The sequence below is a fragment of the Camellia sinensis genome, chromosome 1, assembly GCF_055761805.1.
Source record: "Camellia sinensis isolate YWXY chromosome 1, ASM5576180v1, whole genome shotgun sequence".
NCBI lineage: Eukaryota > Viridiplantae > Streptophyta > Magnoliopsida > Ericales > Theaceae > Camellia > Camellia sinensis.
The window spans coordinates 156962565-156985164 of record NC_138961.1 but is presented as its reverse complement, the minus strand read 5'-3'; the positions used below and the strand labels follow the sequence as shown (position 1 = coordinate 156985164).

At 35.5% G+C, this 22600-nt stretch overlaps 1 protein-coding gene across 14 annotated transcripts; it reads left to right on the top strand.

Annotated features, from left to right (window-relative positions):
* Window positions 1-480: 480 nt before the first annotated feature.
* On the top strand, window positions 481-22412 carry LOC114323290 (uncharacterized). Of its 14 annotated transcripts, none has more exons than XM_082887711.1 (6): window positions 481-3273; window positions 3930-4072; window positions 4396-4577; window positions 4986-5099; window positions 5548-5611; window positions 21761-22412. In XM_082887711.1, exons 2-6 carry the CDS (start codon window positions 3954-3956, stop codon window positions 21822-21824), a joined length of 543 nt encoding a protein of 180 aa, XP_082743837.1. In that variant the 5' UTR covers window positions 481-3273; window positions 3930-3953; the 3' UTR covers window positions 21825-22412. The 14 variants fall into 14 exon arrangements, 8 of the variants coding, with proteins under 8 accessions (XP_082743837.1, XP_082743859.1, XP_082743833.1 ...); XM_082887733.1 differs by lacking the exon at window positions 4986-5099 and adding an exon at window positions 3719-3822; XM_082887707.1 differs by lacking the exon at window positions 21761-22412 and adding an exon at window positions 3719-3822 and having other exon boundaries at window positions 5548-5787.
* The last annotated feature ends 188 nt before the right edge of the window (window positions 22413-22600 follow it).

Genomic DNA, 22600 nt, shown 5'->3' with positions numbered 1-22600 from the left:
AATTCTAAAAAATAAAGTTGTTTTTGGAGTTTCGAAAACTGTTTCCCACTGCAATGAAAACTTGACTGCTTTTTTGGACATTTCATTATTTTTTTGGAAAACCCGAAGATGAAAAGGAAGATGAAAATGAAAATGAAAAAGAACAAAACCAAAACAAGACAAGGTCTAGTTGTTTATGTATTTAATTGTTTCATATACTACTCGATTATGAAGGTTGGGTATGTGGAGTATACAAATTGCCATATCATTTGTAAAAAAGTGTTGTTATGATAATACCAAGCCTGTTACCAGTAGTCAAAGTAGCCTCAAATTAAACAAACTTAAACAGAGATAGAACATAATCCAAGCATGAGCACTTGACTCATTATGTTCAATTGAAAACAGTCACTTTGGTAATAACGTGCTGGGTTCATTCAATTGTGATATCCTTGACCTCGTGTCGCCGTGTCAAGCATGTTTTTTTTGTTGAAGCATGCTTAGCCATGTCTTTGTGAAATTTAGAATTGATTGGCCTTTTCAGGTGCTAAATTTGGCCTTTCAAATTGTACTAGATAGAAGGACAGTTCAGTGCATGATGTTTCATCCATTACTATGCAATCTGAAGAAGGTTAAACATATACAATCTTACCTGGTTAGAATTCTAATATATATTGTTCATAAATCAAAGTTGTTCCATTGGATGAAAATCAGTGTGATGAAATTGCTCGCAAGTAAAGAGGTTTTTATCATTTCAAAAATATGAACATATGCTTTTTTATATTTTTTGTGTGAAAAGAACTTGTACATATGGACACACAGACTAAAGTAGAATTAAAGGCCAAACTGTATGAAATGTCAAGTGTACGAAAATTTTTACAAAAAATTTGGGAGAGCCAAATTAAGTTAGTAATGTGACTTCCCAATGTCTGGGTCTTGTAGCCAAAGACTAGATTATCTGAAAATTAGCCAGTTTTTTCAGAGTAAATTGAGGGTGTGAACCTCAATAATGCTGAAAATTCAATTGATCTTTTTGTTGGATTCCTTTAAAATTTTACCACTCCAAAAGGAAAGCATAGAAACTGATGTGGTGGCTTACTCTGTAGCAGCAGGTCAAGGTCCAAAACTATTTGCTTTTGGAAGGATATTGACAATTGAAGATTGTGTTTGGATCAATAATTTAATGAAAAATTTGTTTTACAAATTTTGTCTTATTTTATTTTTTATTTTTACAAATCCTCTCAAATCATTGATTTTAACAAAATGTTAGAGCATGCACATCAGAAATTGGACTTCTTGCTTGGGGTATGCCCCCTTGTACCTTGTATTTCTTGTGGATCTTTATATATCCTCACTTGCTTACAAAAAAATAAAAATAAAAATAAAATAATATTGTTCTTATTAAGAATAAGCAGCCCTTCCAGATGCAAATTGGCACATCATTGTGTACAGCTTCGCAGTGTTTGTTGAGATCAACTAGACCATTAGAATTTTCAGAAGAGGTTCAACTATTAGGCAATCATCTAAGGCTCATATTTGAGAATGTGGCCAAAATTTTAAAGCCCATAATAATATATATTTTCCATTTTAACAAATTTTAGAGCCCAAAATTAGCAAACTTCAAAAAGTGCATTATTTTGGGTTAAAAAAATAAAATCAGGCCTCACATAATAAAAAATTCAAGCTACTTCTCTTAAATTCTTTAACTTATATTGGCTAAAAAAAAAAAAAGTCTATATACTATAATCTTCAAAATAAAAATTGCCTTTTTGTTCTTTAACTTTTGAATGTAGAAGCGTCTTATGTTCCATTTGTTTGGGCAAAAAATATTTTCTAAAAAATATATATATATATATATATATTTTGGTACTTTATACAATGGAAAATAGAAGTCAACAAAAAACATTTTTTGTGATAAATAAAAAATATGCTTACATGGGCATAAAATATTTTAAATAAATTACACTTTTTCCCCTCTATATTTGGCCACTTTCCCACATTAGCCCTTCATGTTTTAAGTTTCTTTCACTTTACTCCAAAAACTAACTTGTGTTCAAAATTATAAAGAAAATGCCACAATAACTGTTATATAACATAAAAATATATTATTATATTAGAGTCTACGTTTATGTTAGAGGTGCAAATATTATATAATAAAATATTTTTATGCCACGTAACTGATAATGTGTCATCTTCTATCTTATTACTTTAGGAGTAAAGTGGGAAAATTTTGAAACATGAAGGGCCAAAGTAGGGAAAAACAAACTTGAAGGGCCAAAGTAAAAAAGTGGCTCAACATAAAAAGTGCAAAGTGTAATTTACCTATATATTTTTCACTTTTACAAGGTGAAAAATATTTTTCGTATTAAAGTTTTACCAATATCACTACACTACTACCACCATTCTCACCTGCACCACCACACCACCATTACCGCAGCCATAGCCACGATCACCGTTGCTATCACCGCCACCGCCACCTCCACCCCACCACCTCCATCTCCATCTTCATTTCACTACCACCACTAAACATAAAAAAATGTTTTCTCTAGAAAATATTTTCTAGAAAAAATTTTCTGTAGAAAATATTTTCCATTTGAAAATGTTTTTTGCCTTAATGAACACTACAAGAATTTGCACCTTTGGCGACCACTTTTGACGACTAAAAAAAATTTAGTCACCAAAAATGTCACTTTGGGCGACTAAAATATGTATTAGTCAGCGTTGGTATAGGATGTAGCTACTAAACATTTTGTGGGGAAATATTATTTATTGGTGACTAAATTGTTTTTTTGTCGGCAAAATTATCACTTTTAATGATTGAATTTTAGGCTTCTAATTTTTTTCAGTCGTCTTATATTATTTTTTGCCTACAAAACAAATGTTAGTAGCCAAAAACCAGGTATATTTTTATGGTTACTCTTTAGCAACTAAAAAATTTAGTGGGCAAATATTATTTTTTCCTGACCAAATGGAGATTTAGTCACCAAATACTTTTGGCGACCAATAAAATAGTCGCCGCTGATTTACCTGTGGCTACCAAATAGGATAGTCGCCAATAAGCACCCTTTTGCCGACAAAAATTTATTTTAGTTGCTAAAGCTTGAAATTTTTTAGGGCACGAACTCTTTTATTGCTGCTCACCCCTTTCTCTGTTACACAAAACAACATTCAAACCTCTCAGACAAAGACAATCATACACCAAACCTCAGAGAGAAACACCTCACCGCAGCCCACCGTACGGAGGACATTGCCACAACCACCACCGCAAAGCACCACCGGCACAACCGTAGATCACAGGTTCTCTCTCTCTCTCTCTCCCTTCCTCTATTTCCCGCTTTTCTGATTGTGGCTTTAGGTTTTATATGCTTGAATCAATTGAATTTGGTGTTCATTTCTGAAATGGGTTTGGCTATTGTGGATTGATTTCTAAACTAGTATGGGTTTGATGTCCGAAATATGGTTTGATTTTACTAGTTTCATATATTTCCCCATCTTTTTCCTTTCTCTTTCATTAGTTTGAGTATGAATTTGTTGTTGATATATGCACTTTCAAATTGTATCTGTAATTCTGTTTTGAAAGTGTTCCATGTTTAATGTATGTGGATAGAATGGATGCATTTGTCTGATTTCTAAAATTAGAATCACAACTGGGGATAAATTACAAATACACCTTTACAAATATTTTGTAGTTCTGTACTGTATAATTTTTTTTTACCATTTGCTGATAAATAAGAATTTGCAGTAGGTGAAAGGATATTTGGGTTGACTAACCTATGGAGTTGAATACTTATCAAAACTTTCTAAAGCAGCAATAGTTGATTTGGCTAACGGCTTCCTCATAATATTGTAAATCAGTTACTATTTGGACCATATTTTCACTTTGTTTATATTCTAGTTATGATCATTGTTAGATCTTTGATTTTTTTTATTTGTTTTTATTTTTATAACTTTAGGGAACTCCTGGAGTAACAGGATCAATGCTTTGGGACAGTGGAGTTGTATTGGGGAAGTTCTTAGAGCATGCTGTAGAATCAGGGACGATGCTTCTTCAAGGCAAGAAGGTCGTTGAATTGGGATCTGGCTGTGGATTAGTTATGTAATAATAACTATTTTTAAGTTCCATCTTTGTCATTATACCGTACCATATGAACAAACAGAGTCCATTTATTTTCTAGTTGGCGAAATGGCTTTCAAATAAGGGAAGCAAAAAAATAAAAATAAAATTACATGGTCAATAAAATAGGACTTTTATTAGAATTCTATGCTGATGAGATGGTAGACCATGTCTATGAATGTGATTAGTAAGTGCGTAGCATGAGGAGTGGAATTTTCACTCAGATTTTTCTATATTTATTTACTAATTTTACATGAAAGTCATTGCTTCTCTTAAATTATGATTTTCTTCTGTTGTGTTTCTAGCTGCATTGCTGCCCTTTTGGGCGCTGAAGTTATTCTTACTGATTTGCCAAATAGATTAAGGCTGCTGAGGAAGAACGTTGGAACTAATCTGTGCGGAAATGTTCGTAGTTCTACAGCAGTGAGTCGACTCATTTGGGGAGAGAAGCCTGTTGTAGAATTGATTCGACCATTACCTGATTATGGTACAAAGATCTTATATCTTCTCTTCCACATAACAAAGGTTTTAAAAATTGGTTGTTTCTATAACAAAGTAGGTATAATGGGTGTTACAACTCCCTTGAGTGCCTGTTATGGTGCCGTTACAACTGTTATGGCTATTGTAATCAATTTTCCTAAGAACCAACACCAGCTCTTGGTTATTGGATTTTGCACCAGGACCTTCCACATGGTGTGTCTTGACCTACGAATTTAGTCTCATGCTCCATATACATTGTCATCAAATTACCTAGTATTTGTTTTATGCTTTTGGGCCAAGTAATGATCTTGTATGAGTTGTTTTGGTGCTCATTTAAAGTTTCTGAATTTTAGAATTTATTTTATTTTTTATATAGACTCTTATTGTGTTTTTCTCTTATTTTGGATGAAAAAAGTGTTGGGGTCGGATGTAATTTATAGTGAGGATGCAGTGATGGATTTATTGGCCACATTACTAGAACTTTATGGCACCCAAACAACAATTATTTTGGCTGGAGAACTTCGAAATGGTACAAAATTTTAAGTTTGCTTTGTTCTACCAAAACCATGAGTGTTTTGCATTTATTTAAATTTCATGGCACAAAGTGCTCAAGGCAAAAATTACAATGGAATTAAAGAGAATTTTGCCAAAAAGAGTAGGTTGGGGGTGGAATAGGTTAAAAGGACATAATGAATTTGAGAATGACAAAAGTAGGCAGAAAAGATAGATGGTTGAAAATAGGACAATCTTGCTTTACATCTGCTTGTACTTCGGGTTATTTGCCCATCTCACTCAAGGTAAAAGGAAATCACATTATGATCTTGTAACTAACGTAGATTAACTAACTTAATTTGCCATTTGCTTGGTGTCAACATGAGAGTTTGATAGTTAACATGTTTTATCATTCTGTACAAGAGTAAGGAAATATGGATTACTCTATGAATTGCAGCTCAACTGTTACAATACCTCTGGTGCAGGGACTTTTGTATGCTACAAGGTGTCTCTTTGGAGGTGTGCTGGGCTCTGTTGGGTGTGGTTTTGGTATGTAATAATCCTGTTAGCTCTTCTTTATTGTTGTGTTCCAAATGTAGGCATATGGGAATATGAATAGTTTATGTTCCTTCAAAGAACCTTTGAGTAGTTCCCTTCCTGATGCTTTACAAACAATAAAATGGAGTTGAATTGGATTAATGCAAGTTGTTCCTTTAATCCCATCATATAATCATGGATCTTAGCATTGTGTGGAGTGTGCGTTGAATTGATTTTTGATAAATGATTTATGTATGTGCCTCTTGTGCAATGTCATTGAACTCAGTGAGCACATGCTGTAGAATTTATGTTGAGATTTGTGAAGAGATTAGGGGTTCAATTAGCTTTCCTGTCTAGTGGACACACTCTTGTGACTCCATTTACTGTTTGGTGGGAATATTGAACTTATTGAGCCCTTTTTAACTATTCACGTGTCTCTTTGGATTAGAATGTGAATAATTTTTTTTAACTAAAAGAAGCAAAATAAATATTAGATGACAACATAGTTGCATAGCTTTTGCAATCCCTACACCAGTGATTGACATGGATCACTTATAAATGTAAAGCAATGTTGATTATGCTTTAATCCTGCAGAGATGCTTGAAACTTTTCCTTACTGGGGTCTACTCGTTAGTGTAGTATAGTTCAACCTGCACAAAAATGTGGTTCTTTTTATTTTGTCTTATATGGATTCTTTGTTCTTAACTATCGTACTACTTTTGTCCTTTAAATTCTGAGATAATGGTACCATGGATTCTAGAGTTTGACTCATGAGCAGATCAATTTCTTAGGGAGTGTACAATAAGATCATAGTTAGATGTTGGTTTTGATGTTGAAATACTGGCTAAGTAGAATGGCATCTTGGTATTTGAGTGTTTTTTTTTTTTCATGCAGAGTTTTGGTGTTGTTCTAAAGATAATAGATGTCTTGAAGCTAAACAAATAAAATAGAAGTTTTTCTGGGAATTCACATTTTGGTGCTTGTGTTTTGGAATGGAAAACTTTCCCTTGAGAACACTATTTTTTTATTTTTTGTTTTGAGCAGCCAAGAATACTAAATTTGGAAACTTGGATTTTTTTTCTTATTAGGTTTCTTTTATAAGGCAAAACATCAAACAATGTTAGGTGTGTACCCAATCTTTCCCCTTCCAAATACATTAATGTGAATAGGTTGTTTTGTTTGTTCCATCACTATTTATTAGGTACGTATCTTTAATTTCTTTCAAATTTAGGGAAAAAAATTAAAACAGCCACTACATTGTTCGGAGACCATCATGGGTACCTCACCCTAGATTAAAAAAACTTTTAAGAGCAAGTGGCGTGTCGATAGGATGCACGATTAGAGAATTAAAGACAAAAATGTGAGAAAAAAAAGGCAAAAATGAGCTGTTGGGTTGGCAAAAATGCAAAACATCTGCCAATCTACTTGAAGACCATCACGAACATATCACTCTAGATCAAACAAACTTGTGAGAGCAAGTGGTGCATTGATAGTAGGGGTGTACACGGTCCGGATTGGTTCGGTTATGAGAAAATCCAAGAACCGAACCGATCCTAACGGTTCTGTGATTTTGAGAACCAGACCAGACCGTTACACTTGTAAAACCGGACCAGAACCAAACCGAAAAAACGGTTCGGTTTCGGTTTGGTTTACGATTCCAAAAATTTCTATTTACAAAAATAAATTATTAATATTAGCAAAATAATTACTCAAACTAATTACATTTAACTCATGATAAAAATTAATAATATTAAGGCATTACTTAATATTACATATCTATATCATCCTAATATCATTAAAATTATAAAAAATCAATTAATAAAAATAAAACTTGATATTATATATATGTTTTAAAATTCGGTTCGGTTCGGTTCGGTTCGAACCACGATTTTTTCATAAAATCCATTAACCGAACCGTTTTTACGGTTCTCATATTTCTTAATCCGAAACTGAACCAATTCTTAATAGAACCGAACCAAATAGTATGATTCGGTCTGGTTCGGTCCGGATTACCGGATCGAACGGATTTTTGAACAGCCCTAATTGATAGGATGCATAGTTAAAGAATTAGAGAAAAGATATGAGAAAAAAGGCAAAAACGAGCCCTTGAGGGGCATAAATGCCAAACAGCTGCCAATCTACCCAAAGACCATCACCGGCACCTCGCCCTACATTAAACAAACTTGTGAGAATAAGAGGCGTGTCGATAGGACGCATAGTTAAAGAATTGTAGACAAAAATGTGAGAAAAAAGGCAAAAACGAGCCATTGGAAGGCAAAAATGTAAAACAGCCCCCGAACCATTGTATAGATGTTACAGACAATTTCATCATGAAAAATAGGACTTGTGGGGATAGACTGGACATAATTAGCACATGTAGGTTGTGAGTTAGAGTCGAAAACGCCTTAAACTTAGTCGAAAAATGACGTTTGGGGGGCGAAAATACAAAACAACCCCCGAACCACTATACGAATATCACAGACATCTTACTCATGACAACTAGGACCTGTGGGGACATATATCACATAATTATCACACGTAGGTTGGGAGTTAGAGTCAAGTAGTTTCCTTGTGACAAATAGGATCTATCGGGACAGACGACACGTAATAAGCACATGTAGGTTGGGAGTTAGAGTCGAAAATGCCTTAAACTTAGTTGAAAAAAGGTGTTCAGGGGGCGAAAATGCAAAAGAACCCTCGACCCACCGTATGAATGTCACGACCAGCTTCCCAATGACAAATAGGACCTGTGACAATAGATGGAATGTAATTTGCACGTGTAGTTTGGGAGTTAGAGCAAAAAATGCCTCAAATTTAATCGAAAAAAGCGTTCAAGGGGTAAAACTACAAAATAGACTCCAAACTATCGTATGGATGCCACAACCAGCTTTTCCGTGACAAATAGGGTTGGTGATAACAGATGGAATGTAATTCGCATGTGTAGGTTAGGAATTAGAGCCAAAAACGCTTTAAACTTAATTGAAAAAGGGCGTTAAGGGGGCAAAAATATGAAACAGTACCCGAACCACCATATGGATATCACAGCTAGCTTCCCTATGATAAATAGGACCTTGGACAACAGATGGAATGTAATTCACACGTGTAGTTCGGGAGTTAAAGCCGAAAACGCCTTAAACTTAACCGAAAAAGGCATTCAAGGGGCGAAACTACGAAACAACCCCCAAACCACCATATGGATGTCATAGCCAGCTTCACCATGACAAATAGGGCTTGTGACAATAAACGGAATGTAATTTGCATGTGTAGGTTGGGAGTTAGAGTCGAAAACGCCTTAAACTTAACCGAAAAATGACGTTAAGGGGGGAAAATGTGAAATAGCCCCCAAACCACCGTATGGATGTCCCGGAAAGATTTTCCATGACAAATAGGACCTGTGACAATAGACGGAATGTAATTCGCACGTGTAGTTTGGAAGTTAGAGCCGAAAATGCCTTAAACTTAACTGAAAAAAGGGCGTCAAGGAGGCAGAAATGTGAAACAGCCCCCGAACCACCATATGGATATCACAGCTAGCTTCCTTGTGACAAATAGGACCTGTGACAATAGACTGAATGTAATTCACACATGTAGTTTGGAAGTTAGAATCGAAAATGCCTTAAACTTAACCGAAAAGGGGCGTTAAGGGGGCAAAAATGTAAAACAACTCTTGAACCACCATATGGACATCACGACTAGCTTCCTCGTGACAAATAAGACTTGTGACAATAGACAGAATGTAATTCGCATGTGTAGTTCGGAAGTTAGATGCGAAAACGCCTTAAACTTAATGGAAAAAGGGAGTTAAGGTGGCGAAACTACGAAATAGCCCTCGAACCACCATATGGATGTCATGGCCAGCTTCCTCATGACAAATAGGGCCTGTGACAATAGACGGAATGTAATTTGTACGTGCAGTTTGGGGGTTAGAGCCAAAAATGCCTTAAACTTAATCGAAAAAAGGCATTCAAGGGTTGAAATTGCAAAACAGCCAGTTTCCCTGTGACAAATAAGACCTATGACTATAGACGGAATGTAATTAGCTCGTGTAGGTTGTGAGTTAGAGCCAAAAACACCTTAAACTTATTCGAAAAATTGAGAGTTTGACATCCAATCAATGTTCAACATTTTGATTGTAAATGACGTCATTGTTTCATCATACGGTGGTCATTTGGGCGGTACACGTATTAAGAAAGCATCATATGGTTATGGAGACAACCTCGTAAGTTATTCATTTATTTTACTTTGACTAGGAAAATGGGAATGAAGAAGAGGTAAATAAAATTACAACCAAAACATTCTAGTAATAAGCATTTATTTTATGAAGAGATATGCTCCTAAAAATTGTATTTTTGTAAATTGAAATCAAGTTTGGAATAAATCTTTCGTGATACGTACATATGATTGTATTTCGAAAAAGGCTTAAATAGATTGTTCTACCTTAAATGCATGTTACAACCTTTTTCTTGTATCTCAATTAATTAATATTTTGTAATGGGTGCAATTTTTTTTAAAAATTTTTTGTAAATGGTTTTTGGCGTGGACTTGTGGATAATCCCTTTTTGTGTACAGAGGATGCTTTACACTTTTGTATTAACTGTCATCCTCTGTTTTTGTGTATATTAGTATTACTGATACAAATAACTTTTGTAATCCAATTGATAATTACTGGTGTGGCATATAGATCACCTTTTGTGGTGGTACAAATTACAATCCAAATGGCCATTTCGCATGGTAGTAAACATATATATTTTTTTTATATATGGTGGGTTGGATTTTTGTATGATTCCCTATTTTGTATGGAAATATAATTTTAGTTTGAACAATAGTTGGTTTGTATGGAATACATATATTTAAAGTTATTTATTTTTGGATGGTTGGAAGTAATATGAATTGTGGAATGATTGATAAAATATGTATTATTTTGTTTATATACGTACTACAGGTTGTACGGAATACGGACAGGGTGTGAAGAAATTACAATTTTGTGATAAAACATAATATTATTTTTTTGGCGACTAAACAATTTGTAGTAAAAAAGGAATTACATGTTTTAGCGACTAAAATGTCAATTAGTAGCTAAAACCCAAAATAAATTTCGAAAAACAATAATGGCGACTACGAGCTTTGTAGCCAACAAAAAAACAGACATTAGGCGACTAAATTTTAGTTGTAAAAAATAATCAAACATTTGGCGACTAAAATATTTTGTAGCTGAAAAACAGAAAACTTTTGCCGACTAAAAGTTTAGTAGCGAAAAATGTGTAGCTAATTAAATAGTTTTGCCTACTAAAAGTTTAGTAGCCAAAAAAATCAGACTTCTAACAACTAAAAGATTAGTAGCCAAAAAGAAAACCAAACTTTAGGTGACTAAAACTTTAGTAGCCAAAAGTAATCAAACATTGGGCGACTAAAATATTTTGTAGCCAATTTTTTTTTGATGAAGAACAAAAACACCTTTGCCAACTATAATTTTTGTAGCTGAAAATGTGAAAATTTAGGTGACTATTCTTTTATTCTTTTAGTAGCTAAAACATAATGACACTTTAGGTGACTAATATATTCAGTAGCTAAAAAAAAAAATAGAACGAAGCAAAAAAAATTTTGGTGACTAAATCTTTAGTCGTTGGATATAAATAAGGTTTTTGGCGACAAAAAAATTTTAGTCGCTAAAAAGTGATATTTAATTTTATTTCAAGGCTTTTGGCTACTCGCCAATTACCTTCCCCGACAAATTTTCAGCGACGAATTTTGCGACTAAAGATTTTAGTCGCTAAAGAGTTTGGACAACTAAAATATGGCTTTTAGCGACTAAAATTTAGTCGCCAAAAGTGCAAATTCTTGTAGTGAAACTGAGTGTTAGAGAATGTTTGATTAGTAGAATTATAGCATAGGATTGAGATTGTTAGTTCATGAAATCACAATCTCATGTTTGATTGTAAATTTTATTAATTGAATTACATGTATGGCGAACATTCAATCTAACAAAATTAACGAATTTTTAATATTGAGAGAGGCCAGGGATTATAATTTTAAGTATGAAAGAAAAAAAAACAATAAATGGTTATTTCACTAATTTAATTGGATAACTAATCCTACACTAATTCATGAAATTATTAATCCTTTCACTATTAATCATGTTAATCAAACAAGGCCTTAATTATTTTCTATTTAACTTTTGAATGTGAAAGAAACTTATCAAAATAGTGAAATGATAAAATTAACAAACTAAAATTTTACTGTGTTAACCTTTTCCTAGACCAAATCTCTCTATGTGGGCCGGGTTCCCATTTTAGACTTAGCTTAAAAATTTTGAAAGAAGGGAAAGCACCAGTTGTTGTATCATAGAGGGTGTTGATTTTCACCAATTGAGAGGTCATCCGGGGGGTCGACCGAGAAGTCAACTGCCTAGTGCAAAAATTTCACAAAATTTTGTCTTGAGGTGTTTATTCCGGAGGACATCCGGTGGTGAAAATACAACGGTAATGAATAGTGATTTGATGAAAGAATCAAAGCATCCTCAGTTTGGTCAAACATTTTTGATATTCTCAATTTGATATCTGTTTAATGAAACCATTGGAGTACAAAAAAAAGTACTTTTTCACCAAATTTAAATTTGGTGATAGATTTGGTATAGCGTTAGAGATGACCTAACTTGACTATATCTAAAGGGTGTTGATTTTCAAGAACACCTCATCAAAGTAATCATGACGATATATATGGTGACGAAGTGATGAGCAATAGAACACCACAAAAGACAACTTCAAATGTTGAAGCTCTACTGGTTTGATAAGGAGAAGTATTCCTTCCTTTTGACTATGTCGTGTAAGGCAAGATCTAAGAAGAGAGGTTGCGTATCGTTGAGCTTTGAGAATGAATTTTGAAAAATAATTTTGTGGAAAGAGTTGATAAAATTTAAAAATTATTTCATTATGAATTTTTAAAATTAATTTTTGAGTTGTATATTTTGAAAATAACTTTTAAAAATTTTAAAATTCAAAATTTGTTTAGTAATGAATTTTCAAAACTAATTTTTGAGTTTTTTTTGGATCTTGTATTTTTTTTTTGGTTTTTTAGTCAAAACTTTTTTACAATGTTACAGTCAAATTTATTTATTTATTTTTATACACTTAATCTAAATGTATTTTTTAGATAATTTAATCTATAGGAAAGAGTTTTACTCTGTATTTTATTATTTTTAATAATTTAATCAATATTTTTCAGGTTTTATATCTACTCAATTTAGAAACATTTAAAAGTTTCACATTTATATAAAAAATCTCTTAGAAAAGGGAGATTTACAGTTAGGTCCCGTTTTAGTAAGTAATGGTCCATTAAGTCCTACTTAAAAAACTTTTTACCTATAAGTCCCATAAACAAGTTTAAATGACGAAACTATCCTTACCAAATAAAAAAACACAAAATATAATCACAACTTTTCATTCTTCACAGCTCATTGGCGCTTTTTCACATCCCTTACAGATTTCATTCTCACATTCATCAATTTCGCCTCACATTTCGTCTTACTTCATCAATCTCAGCTCAGATTCCAGAACAACAAACTAGATCATCAAAGATTTTCAAATTCAAACAACCAAAATGGTGAAAACAAGTAATATTCAAATATCTTAAACCCTAGTTTCTGCGAAATCTTCTTCCATTTCAGTTTGAATGTTGAGTTCCAAAATGGTGAAAACAAGTAAGATTCAAAATATCTTAAACCCTAGTTTCTACGAAATCTTCCATTTTTGAAACTTTTGCTTTTGATTTCCATTTCAGTTTGAATATTGAGTTCGTTACTGCTGTTATAAATGTTCTAAGATTTCGAGTCGATTTGTGTCAAAAATCGTAGTTAATAATGTTATCTTCCTTTAGATTTTAGTTTGAAGGTTGATTTTGGTATCATTACTGTGAATGTTCTCAGATTCTGAATCAATTTGAGTGAAAAACCCCTAGTTAATCATGTTCTCATGCTTTCAATTTAGGTTTCATTGTTGATTTTGGTACCATTGTTGTGAATGTTCTCATATTTCAAGTCAATTGGTGTGAAAAATCCTAGTTAATCATGTTCTCTTACTTCTAATTTAGATTTCAATATTGAGTTTGGTACCATTACTGTGAATGTTTTCAAATTCTGAATGAATCTGAGTAAAAAACCCTAGTTAATCATGTTCTCATGCTTTCGATTTAGGATTCATTGTTGATTTTGGTACCATTGCTGTGAATGTTCTTAGATTTTGAATAAATTTGACTGAAAAACCCTAGTTAATCATGTTCACATGCTTTCGATTTAGGTTTCATTGTTGATTTTGGTACCATTGCTGTGAATCTTCTCTGATACTGAATCAATTTGAGTGAAAAACCCTAGTAAATCATGTTCTCATGCTTTCAATTTAGGTTTCATTGTTGATTATGTTACCATTGCTGTGAATCTTCTCAGATTCTGAATCAATTTGAGTGAAAAACCCTAGTAAATTATATTCTTATGCTTTCGATTTATGTTTCAATGTTGATTTTGGTAACATTGTTGTGAATGTTCTCAGATTTTGAATCAATTTGAGTGAAAAACCCTAGTTAATCATGTTCTAATGCTTTCGATTTAGGTTTTATTGTTGATTTTGGTACCATTTCTGTGAATGTTCTCAGATTCTGAATCAATTTGGGTGAAAATCCAAGCTAATCATGTTCTCATGCTTTCCGTTTAGGTTTCAATGTTGAGTTTGATAAGATTGGTGTGTGAATGTTGTCAAATTTTGAATTGATTTATGTTTAAATACTGATTTTGGTACCTTTACCATAAATGTTCTCAGACTTTGAATCAATTTGAGTGAAAAACCCTAGTTAATCATGTTCTCATACTTGCAATTTAAGATTGGTGTGTGAATGTTCTTAGATTTTAAATCAATTTGAGTGAAAAACCTTAATTAATCATATTCTCTTGCTTTCAATTTAGGTTTCAATGTTAAGTGTGGTACCATTACTGTGAATGTTCTCATATTTTTAATCAATTTGAGTGAAAAAACCTAATTAATCATATTCTCTAGCTTCCAATTTAGGTTTCAATGTTGAGTGTGGTACCATTGTTGTAAATGTTTTCAGATTTTAAATCAATTTGAGTGAAAAATCCTAGTTAATCATATCCTCTAGCTTTCAATTTAGGCTTCAATGTTGATTTTGGTACCATTGATGTTAATGTTTTCATATTTTCAATCAATTTGAGTGAAAAACCCTCATTAATCTTATTCTCTTACTTTGAATTTAGGTTTCAATGTTGATTTTGGTACCATTACTGTGAATGTTCTCAGATTCTTAGTCAATTTGAGTGAAAAACCCTAGTTAATCATGTTCTCATGCTTTCAATTTAGGTTTTAATGTTGAGTTTGGTACCATTGCTGTTAATGTTCTCAGATTCTGAGTCAATTTGAGTAAAAAACCCGACTTAATCATATTCTCTTGGTTTCTGTAGACACCCCATTTTTGACCGACCTTAAGACTCAGACGTCACCGATTGAGCGCTTGGTGATGTTGCATAATGTGCTCGTTCAGAAATCTCAGAGTCGCGGCCGTGAGCCCTGCCTCCGGACTTCCGAACCCTCTTCTGTGCCTTGTCTCGGTTTGCGAACCAGACTCGGTTTCCTTTGTTTCTTTTCCTGAGGGGAGGGAGAGGTCCCGTAGACCATCTCTTAATGTCCGTAGGCTACATTTGGTGGCCGCAGGCCATTTTTCCCATTTCGGAGCCCGGTTTTCGGTTTTCTAGGACCGTCAGGCCGTGTGCCTCGGTTCGGGATCGCCTAACCATCTCCGTTTGCTCTAATTTTTGGCATACTTCCTATTTGCTCCCTTTTGAGGGACACTGGGGGCTGAGAAGCCCACTTCGTGGCCGAATGCCACTTTCGGTGTTTAACAGCCTATTTTCGGGATCCCGAACTGCGCGTTTTGGTCCCCGAGCATTCGTTTTGCAACGATTTTCGTTCATTTTTGGCAGGTACCTCTGTTTTATCACCAGGGAGGTCACTGAAGGGTGGGAGGCTAGTAATTGTTGCAGCAGCTAGTTATATCTCCTCCGAAGCCCTCCGACGCCCGTTTTTCGCACTTCCGGGCTAATGTTGAACACCTTGGAGTTAATGTTGCCAACTTTGAACCACATATCTGTGATCTACACATCTGAGAGGCCCCTAAAAGTTCATGGCCGGCCATTAAGGTCACCTGACCCTTTTGACCCCTTTCTTCCGGGCTAATGTTGAACCCCTTGGACCCTTTTCCCCGAACTTCCAACCACATATCTGTGATGTACACATCTGAGAGGCCACTAAAAGTTCATGGCCGGCCATTAAGGTCACTTGACCCTTTTGAACCCCTCTTTCCGGGCTAATGTTGAACCCCTTGGACCCACTTTCTTAGACTTTTAACCACATGGTTGTGTTGTACACACATAGGGGTACCTCTCCAGTATCTGGCCGGCCAGAAAAGCTCACTGACCCTTTTGACCCCTAGGGGGTGTGGCCGGCCGGCCACCTCCAGTAAAAGTAAGAGGCCGGCCGTATTCTCCTCACTGTACCCTTTCCAGCTGTTAGGCAATATCCCCCAGATATTTTCTGTATCCGGGGGATATTTTGTGGGGGAGTTTTCCTCTCCATTTCCCCCACCTTTTACACCCCCTTTTGGCCCTTTTAACCAGCTGATGGCCTCCTCTACAAGGGTTAGAAAAACTTTTCTTCAAAGCTCCATAGCCACCTCCATCTTCTTCTTCTTCAATTCTTCAAAAAACCCTCAGTCCATAACCTTCATTCCTTCTACACCACCAAGCTCTACCACCACCATCTCATTTCCAGCAGCAAGGAGGGATTCTTGAAGGCTAAAGAAGCTGCAAATCCATCCAAGAAGTAACAAAAGTTCGAATCTTCAAGGGTAAGTTACACTTTTACCCTTTTAACCCTTTTTCTTGATCTATTTCTAAACCCCACTTCCTTTTTGTTTCAAGCTCCGGCCCTAACTGAAAAGGGCCATTTTTTGAGCTCATCTTCACTTCTCATTAAGGGCTCAACCCTGTTTGAGCCCTCTATAATACACTTGCTTCATTGACCATCTTGTATGTCATGGTTTTACATGCTATTTTTGACCCATGAGCAATTTATTTTCGAGCATGTTGTAAACTGATATTAGGCTTATTTTGAGCCCCTCTTCAACATTGGAGAAGGGCTCAACCTTGTTTGGTGTCTCCATGTGTCACTTGTAGTTCAATCCCTTATTTGGCCTCATTTTTGCATAAGTTGATAGCCCTCTTTAATTCTGTTTTTGGACCTTGGTCCGAACTGAAAGTGGCCTTGTTTTGGCTTATACTTCATGTTTCATTCACACCTTTTTTCTGTTTGGTGATTATTTTGTACACTTCATGTTTTAGCACCTTTTGAGCTTCATTTTACATCACATTTTTAGCATATTTGTATACTGATTTTGAGGCTTCTATATACTGTAAATGTTCATATTTTTGGTCCATCTTCAGTGTTGTAGAAGGAAATTTTTCAGTTTGGGTTTAGCTTATACCACTTGCTTCATTACCCCTCTTTTGGCCCCTATTCTTGCATGCTATTTTTCCCTTACCTATGCTTGCTGTTTGGCCATGTTTATAACTGTGAAAGTGCATCTCTTGGGACTGTCTAGCTTCTGTCTTTGCAATGCATGTCCATGTTGTGCATGTTTAGCATAGCTATAGGCCATTTCGGGCGCCTAATGTTGCATTTCGGGACAATTCCGTGCATTTCATGTCATTTCGCCTCATTTCGGGACTGTTTTTCCCATATTTTGTTGCTGAAATTCTGTTAGAATGCTTGCATATCATTTCCATGTCATGTCATCACATTTTGTCATTGCCTCGGTTTGCGTGCCCGTGTGCACGCATTTCGAGGCACTCCATTTTCATCCACCGGCATCCGATGTGAGTGTGGCTGAGGCTCACTCATGTTGGTATAAGCCCATTTGTCATTTCATATCATTTTGTCATTGCCTCGGTTTGCGTGCCCGTGTGCACGCATTTCGAGGCACTCCATTTTCATCCACCGGCATCCGATGTGAGTGTGGCTGAGGCTCACTCATGTTGGTATAAGCCCATTTGTCATTTCATATCATTTTATCATTGCCTCGGTTTGCGTGCCCGTGTGCACGCATTTCGAGGCACTCCATTTTCATCCGCCGGCATCCTATGTGAGTGTGGCTGAGGCTCACTCATGTTGGTATAAGCCCATTTGTCATTTCATATCATTTTATCATTGCCTCGGTTTGCGTGCCCGTGTGCATGCATTTCGAGGCACTCCATTTTCATCTGCCGGCATCCTATGTGAGTGTGGCTGAGGCTCACTCATGTTGGTATAAGCCCATTTGTCATTTCCATGTCATTCCATTGCATTTCATCATTGCCTCGGTTTGCGTGCCCGTGTGCACGCATTTCGAGACACCTCATTTTTATCCGCCGGCATCCTATGTGAGTGTGGCTGAGGCTCACTCATGTTGGTATAAGCCCATTTGTCATTTCCATGTCATTTCATTGCATTTATCACCGCCTCGGTTTGCGTGCCCGTGTGCACGCACTTCGAGGCACTTAATTTCCATTGCATTTATTACCGCCTCGGTTTGCGTGCCCGTGTGCACGTACTTCGAGACACTTCATCTTCATTGCATTTATCACCGCCTCGGTTTGCGTGCTCGTGTGCACGCACTTCGAGGCACTTCATTTCCATTGCATTTATCACCGCCTCGGTTTGTGTGTCCGCGTGCACGTATTTCGAGACACATATCATTTTCTCGGTTTGCGCGCCCGTGTGCACGTACTTCGAGGCATTTCATTTTCATAGCATTCTGTGTATGTTAGGACTATATCTTAGTTGCATTTCATGCATATCATGCATACTGCATCATGTTCGGGATAGGAGTTAGCCCGGGCACGGGAAACGAGGTACATTTCGTACTCCGAGTGACGGAATGTGTCTCAATTCCCCCAGTCTCCGACACTCCGGATTATCCATGATGGAGTTAGGTTTTAGCTGTAGTTTCATGTGCATTCATCCTATATTGAGTTGTGCATTTCGACTCCTCGGCCATCATGCCTCGGTATGCGTGATTGGTGGCACGAGGATCGAGGCATGCATATATCTGTGCAAATACATTGCTATGCCCCTTTCCTGCTCTCTGTTGCAGCAAAATCAGGAATCAGCAACTTTTTGGGAATTGGCACGCATTTCAAGAACAGGTGTAAACAGAGGCTAATTGGGGCATTCCGGTGGATTTCCGCGCAAGACGACCCGGACATGCATCATCCATCAGAAGCAAGGCAGTCCCTGGCTTGCACGCCAGTTTCATTTGCTTTCTTAGTTAATTCTTTAATTAATTAGGATTTTGTAATATTTTGGACTGTAATATTCTTTTATTCGGGACTGTAATATTTGGACTGTATATTTATTCGGACTCTCCGAGTGAGGGCACAACTGTAATAAGTGTGCGTGAGTGTGTTGCATGTCTTCCAACCCCACGTCTTTCTCCCTTTTATTTATCCGCTTATAATGGTTAGATTAGGGCATATTTAAATTAGCATACAGTATGACAGCATGTTTGCATCATTCATCTGTATTGCATGCACCGGGCTCGGCGCACCATACTAACTGCATCGTACTTTCAATTCCAAATTGAATACATGGTAGTTGTAGCATTTCGTATACCATCTTAGAATAGCCGAGCCTGCTATAGTTGCATTTTTGCATGCGTTGCATTAGGCATTTCTGTATACTTAGGATCATGCATGATTTCTAATACAGTTTTTGTTTTGGCTTGGAGTACCCGGTAAGTTTTATGCTTTAGCATCCTTGCATGCGTGTGAGTGTTGCCATGAATAGCATGCTTACCATGAGGCTATGTGCTTACATGATTTAAACTGCCTGAATGCCTGTGGGTGGAGGTTGTGTTATCTGAATTGGAGTAAAACATCAAATGTTTCAAGCCTACCTGCGGGTAGCAAACCATTTTCAAAAACAAGCATGAAATGTTTTGTTCCAATTCGGGCGACCCGGTCTATACTTGTATGCTGTGCGCATCACATAGTAACCTAGGCTAATAACCGGTATAAGAACTCACAATGTTTTCAAAAATTGATATCATGGTTAGTAGAGGCCGGTCTATGACCGGGCGAGCGGGGGTGCTCACGAAGTGACCTTCCCCAATCGTACCCAAGTTCCCGAGCCGAGGCAACTTTGGTGATGACGGACACGTGGCCTTTTGGCACCGAGTCAGGGTTTCCTAAATTTCCCAAAACAAAATATTTAGGTGGCGACTCTGTATCTGGCAAAGCAGTCCATGTTTGGCACTTCTTTCAAAAATCAGTTTTCCTAAAACGATTTGCCAGACTTGGACTCTTTGGTTCAGACTTAGAACCGTAACTACGAAAAGTCGAGTCCGAGCTGTAGCGAGGTCGCCCCCCGCGGGCTTGTTACAGTTTCAATTTAGGTTTCAATGTTGAGTTTGACACGATTGCTATGAATGTTATTAGATATTGAGTCAATTTGACTGAAAACTCTAGTTAATCATGTTCTTTTGGTTTCAATTTAGGTTTCATTATTGATTTTGGTACCATTACCGTTAATGTTCTCAGATTCTTAGTCAATTTGAGTGAAAAACCCTCATTAATCATATTTTCTTACTTTCAATTTAGGTTTCAATGTTGATTTTGGTACCATTGCTGTGAATGGTTTTCAGATTCTTAGTAAAATTGAGTGAAAAGCCCTAGTTAATCATATTCTCTTGCTTTCAATTTAGGTTTTAGTGTTGATTTTGGTACCATTACTGTTAATGTTCTCAGATTCTTAGTCAATTTGAGTTAAAAACCCTAGTTAATCATATTCTCTTGCTTTCAATTTCGGTTTCAATGTTAATTTTGTTTTTATTGCCGTGAATGTTCTCAGATTTTGAATCAAATTGAGTGAAAAACCCTAGTTAATCATATTCTCTTACTTTCAATTTAGGTTTCAATGTTGATTTAGGTACCATTGCTGTTAATGTTCTCAAATTCTTAGTCAATTTGAGTGAAAAACCCTCATTAATCATATTCTCTTGCTTTCAATTTAGGTTTCAATGTTGATTTTGGTACCATGGTTGTTAATGTTCTCAGATTCTTAGTCAATTTAAGTGAAAAACCCTTATTAATCATATTCTCTTACTTTCAATTTAGGTTTTAATGTTGCTTTTGGCACCATTGTTGCTAATGTTCTCAGATTCTTAGTCAATTTGAGTGAAAAACCCCAGTTAATTATATTCTCTTCCTTTCAATTTAGGTTTCAATGTTGATTTTGATACCATTGTTGTGAATGTTCTCAGATTTTGAATCAAATTGAGTGAAAAACCCTAGTTAATCATATTATCTCATTTTCAATTTAGGTTTCAATGTTGATTTTGGTACCATTGCTATTAATGTTCTCAGATTCTAAGTCAATTAGAGTCAAAAATCTGACTTAAATCATATTCTCTTGCTTTCAATTTAGGTTTCAATGTTGATTTTGACACAATTGCTGTGAATGTTATCAGATTTTTAGTCAATTTGAGTGAAAACCCTTGTTAATCATGTTATCTTCTTTTCAATTTAGGTTTCAATGTTGAATTTGGTACCATTGCTGTGAATGTTCTCAGATTTTGAATCAATTTAAGTGAAAACCCTAGTTAATCATATTTTATTTCTTTTAATTTACATTTTAGTATTGATTTTTGTACCATTGCTGTGAATGTTCTCAGATTCTGAATCAATTTGAGTGAGAACCCCGACTTAATCATATTCTCTTGATTTCAATTTAGGTTTCAATGTTGAGTTTGACAAGATTGCTTTGAATGTTCTCAAGTTTTGAGTCAATTTGATTGAAAACTCTAGTTATTCATGTTCTCTTCCTTTTGATTTAGGTTTCATTGTTGATTTTGGTACGATTGCTGTGAATGTTCTCAGATTCTGAACGGATTTGAGTCAAAATCCCTAGTTAATGATATTCTCTTGCTTTTGATTTCGGTTTTAATGTTGATTTTGTTTTTATTGCCGTGATTGTTATCAAATTTAGACCTCATGAGAATGACATTGGAGTGATTCTTTTAGGAGTATTCTCAGTGTTAATATGTCTTCTATGTTCATTTTCTGTACAGGAAATCAACTCATGAAAACACTAAGACTGAAGAGCAATACAAGAAAAACAATAAGCAGGCGTAAAGAATCGACTTGGTGGGAGAAAAAGCTAAAGGGAAAGCAAAAAGAATGGAAAGTAACTTTCAGATCAAACATCGTGACAATAGTGAAGCTGTTACCACACATCAAACTCAGAAACGGGAATATTAAAGGGTTGAAGAAAACCCCGTTTTGGTTATTGTTTGATGCAAAATTGAAGAACAAGTTGAATTATAAACAATGCAGAAAATATGATGATATTGCATTCAAAATAATTCAAACATACCAGTCAGGCAGCAGTGGTTTGTTCCAGTTGGGACTGGAAACTGTAAAGCTAACAACAGAAGACATCAAGTCCATTTTCGGTATATCTTGTGGAGATGAGCTGATGAATCTTGGTTATGGAAATAAAAGTACATCATTATTTCTAACAAGAAGATCCATACAAACTGAAAGGCTATCGAGCACAACCATCATGGACTCGTTGCAAAAAGCATTGAAAGGCAATAAGAAATAAGACACCGAAGATGTAATTAGGATGGTGTGCATGTATACTTGTATGAAGCTTTTTTTCTCTACATCAGGAATGATAGTTGGATGTGTATTTCTTAATTACATGGAAGACATAAACTCTATGAGAAAATACAATTGGGTAGAGGAACACACTGATATCTTCAATTGAAAAATATCACAAAAATCCAGCAAAAGTCATAGGATGTGTTATAGCTCTCTTAGTAAGTACATGTTTATGCTAATCTATTAGTTTGTTATTATTTCTTATTCAAATGACACAAATTCTTTACATTTGGTTTGTAGTATTG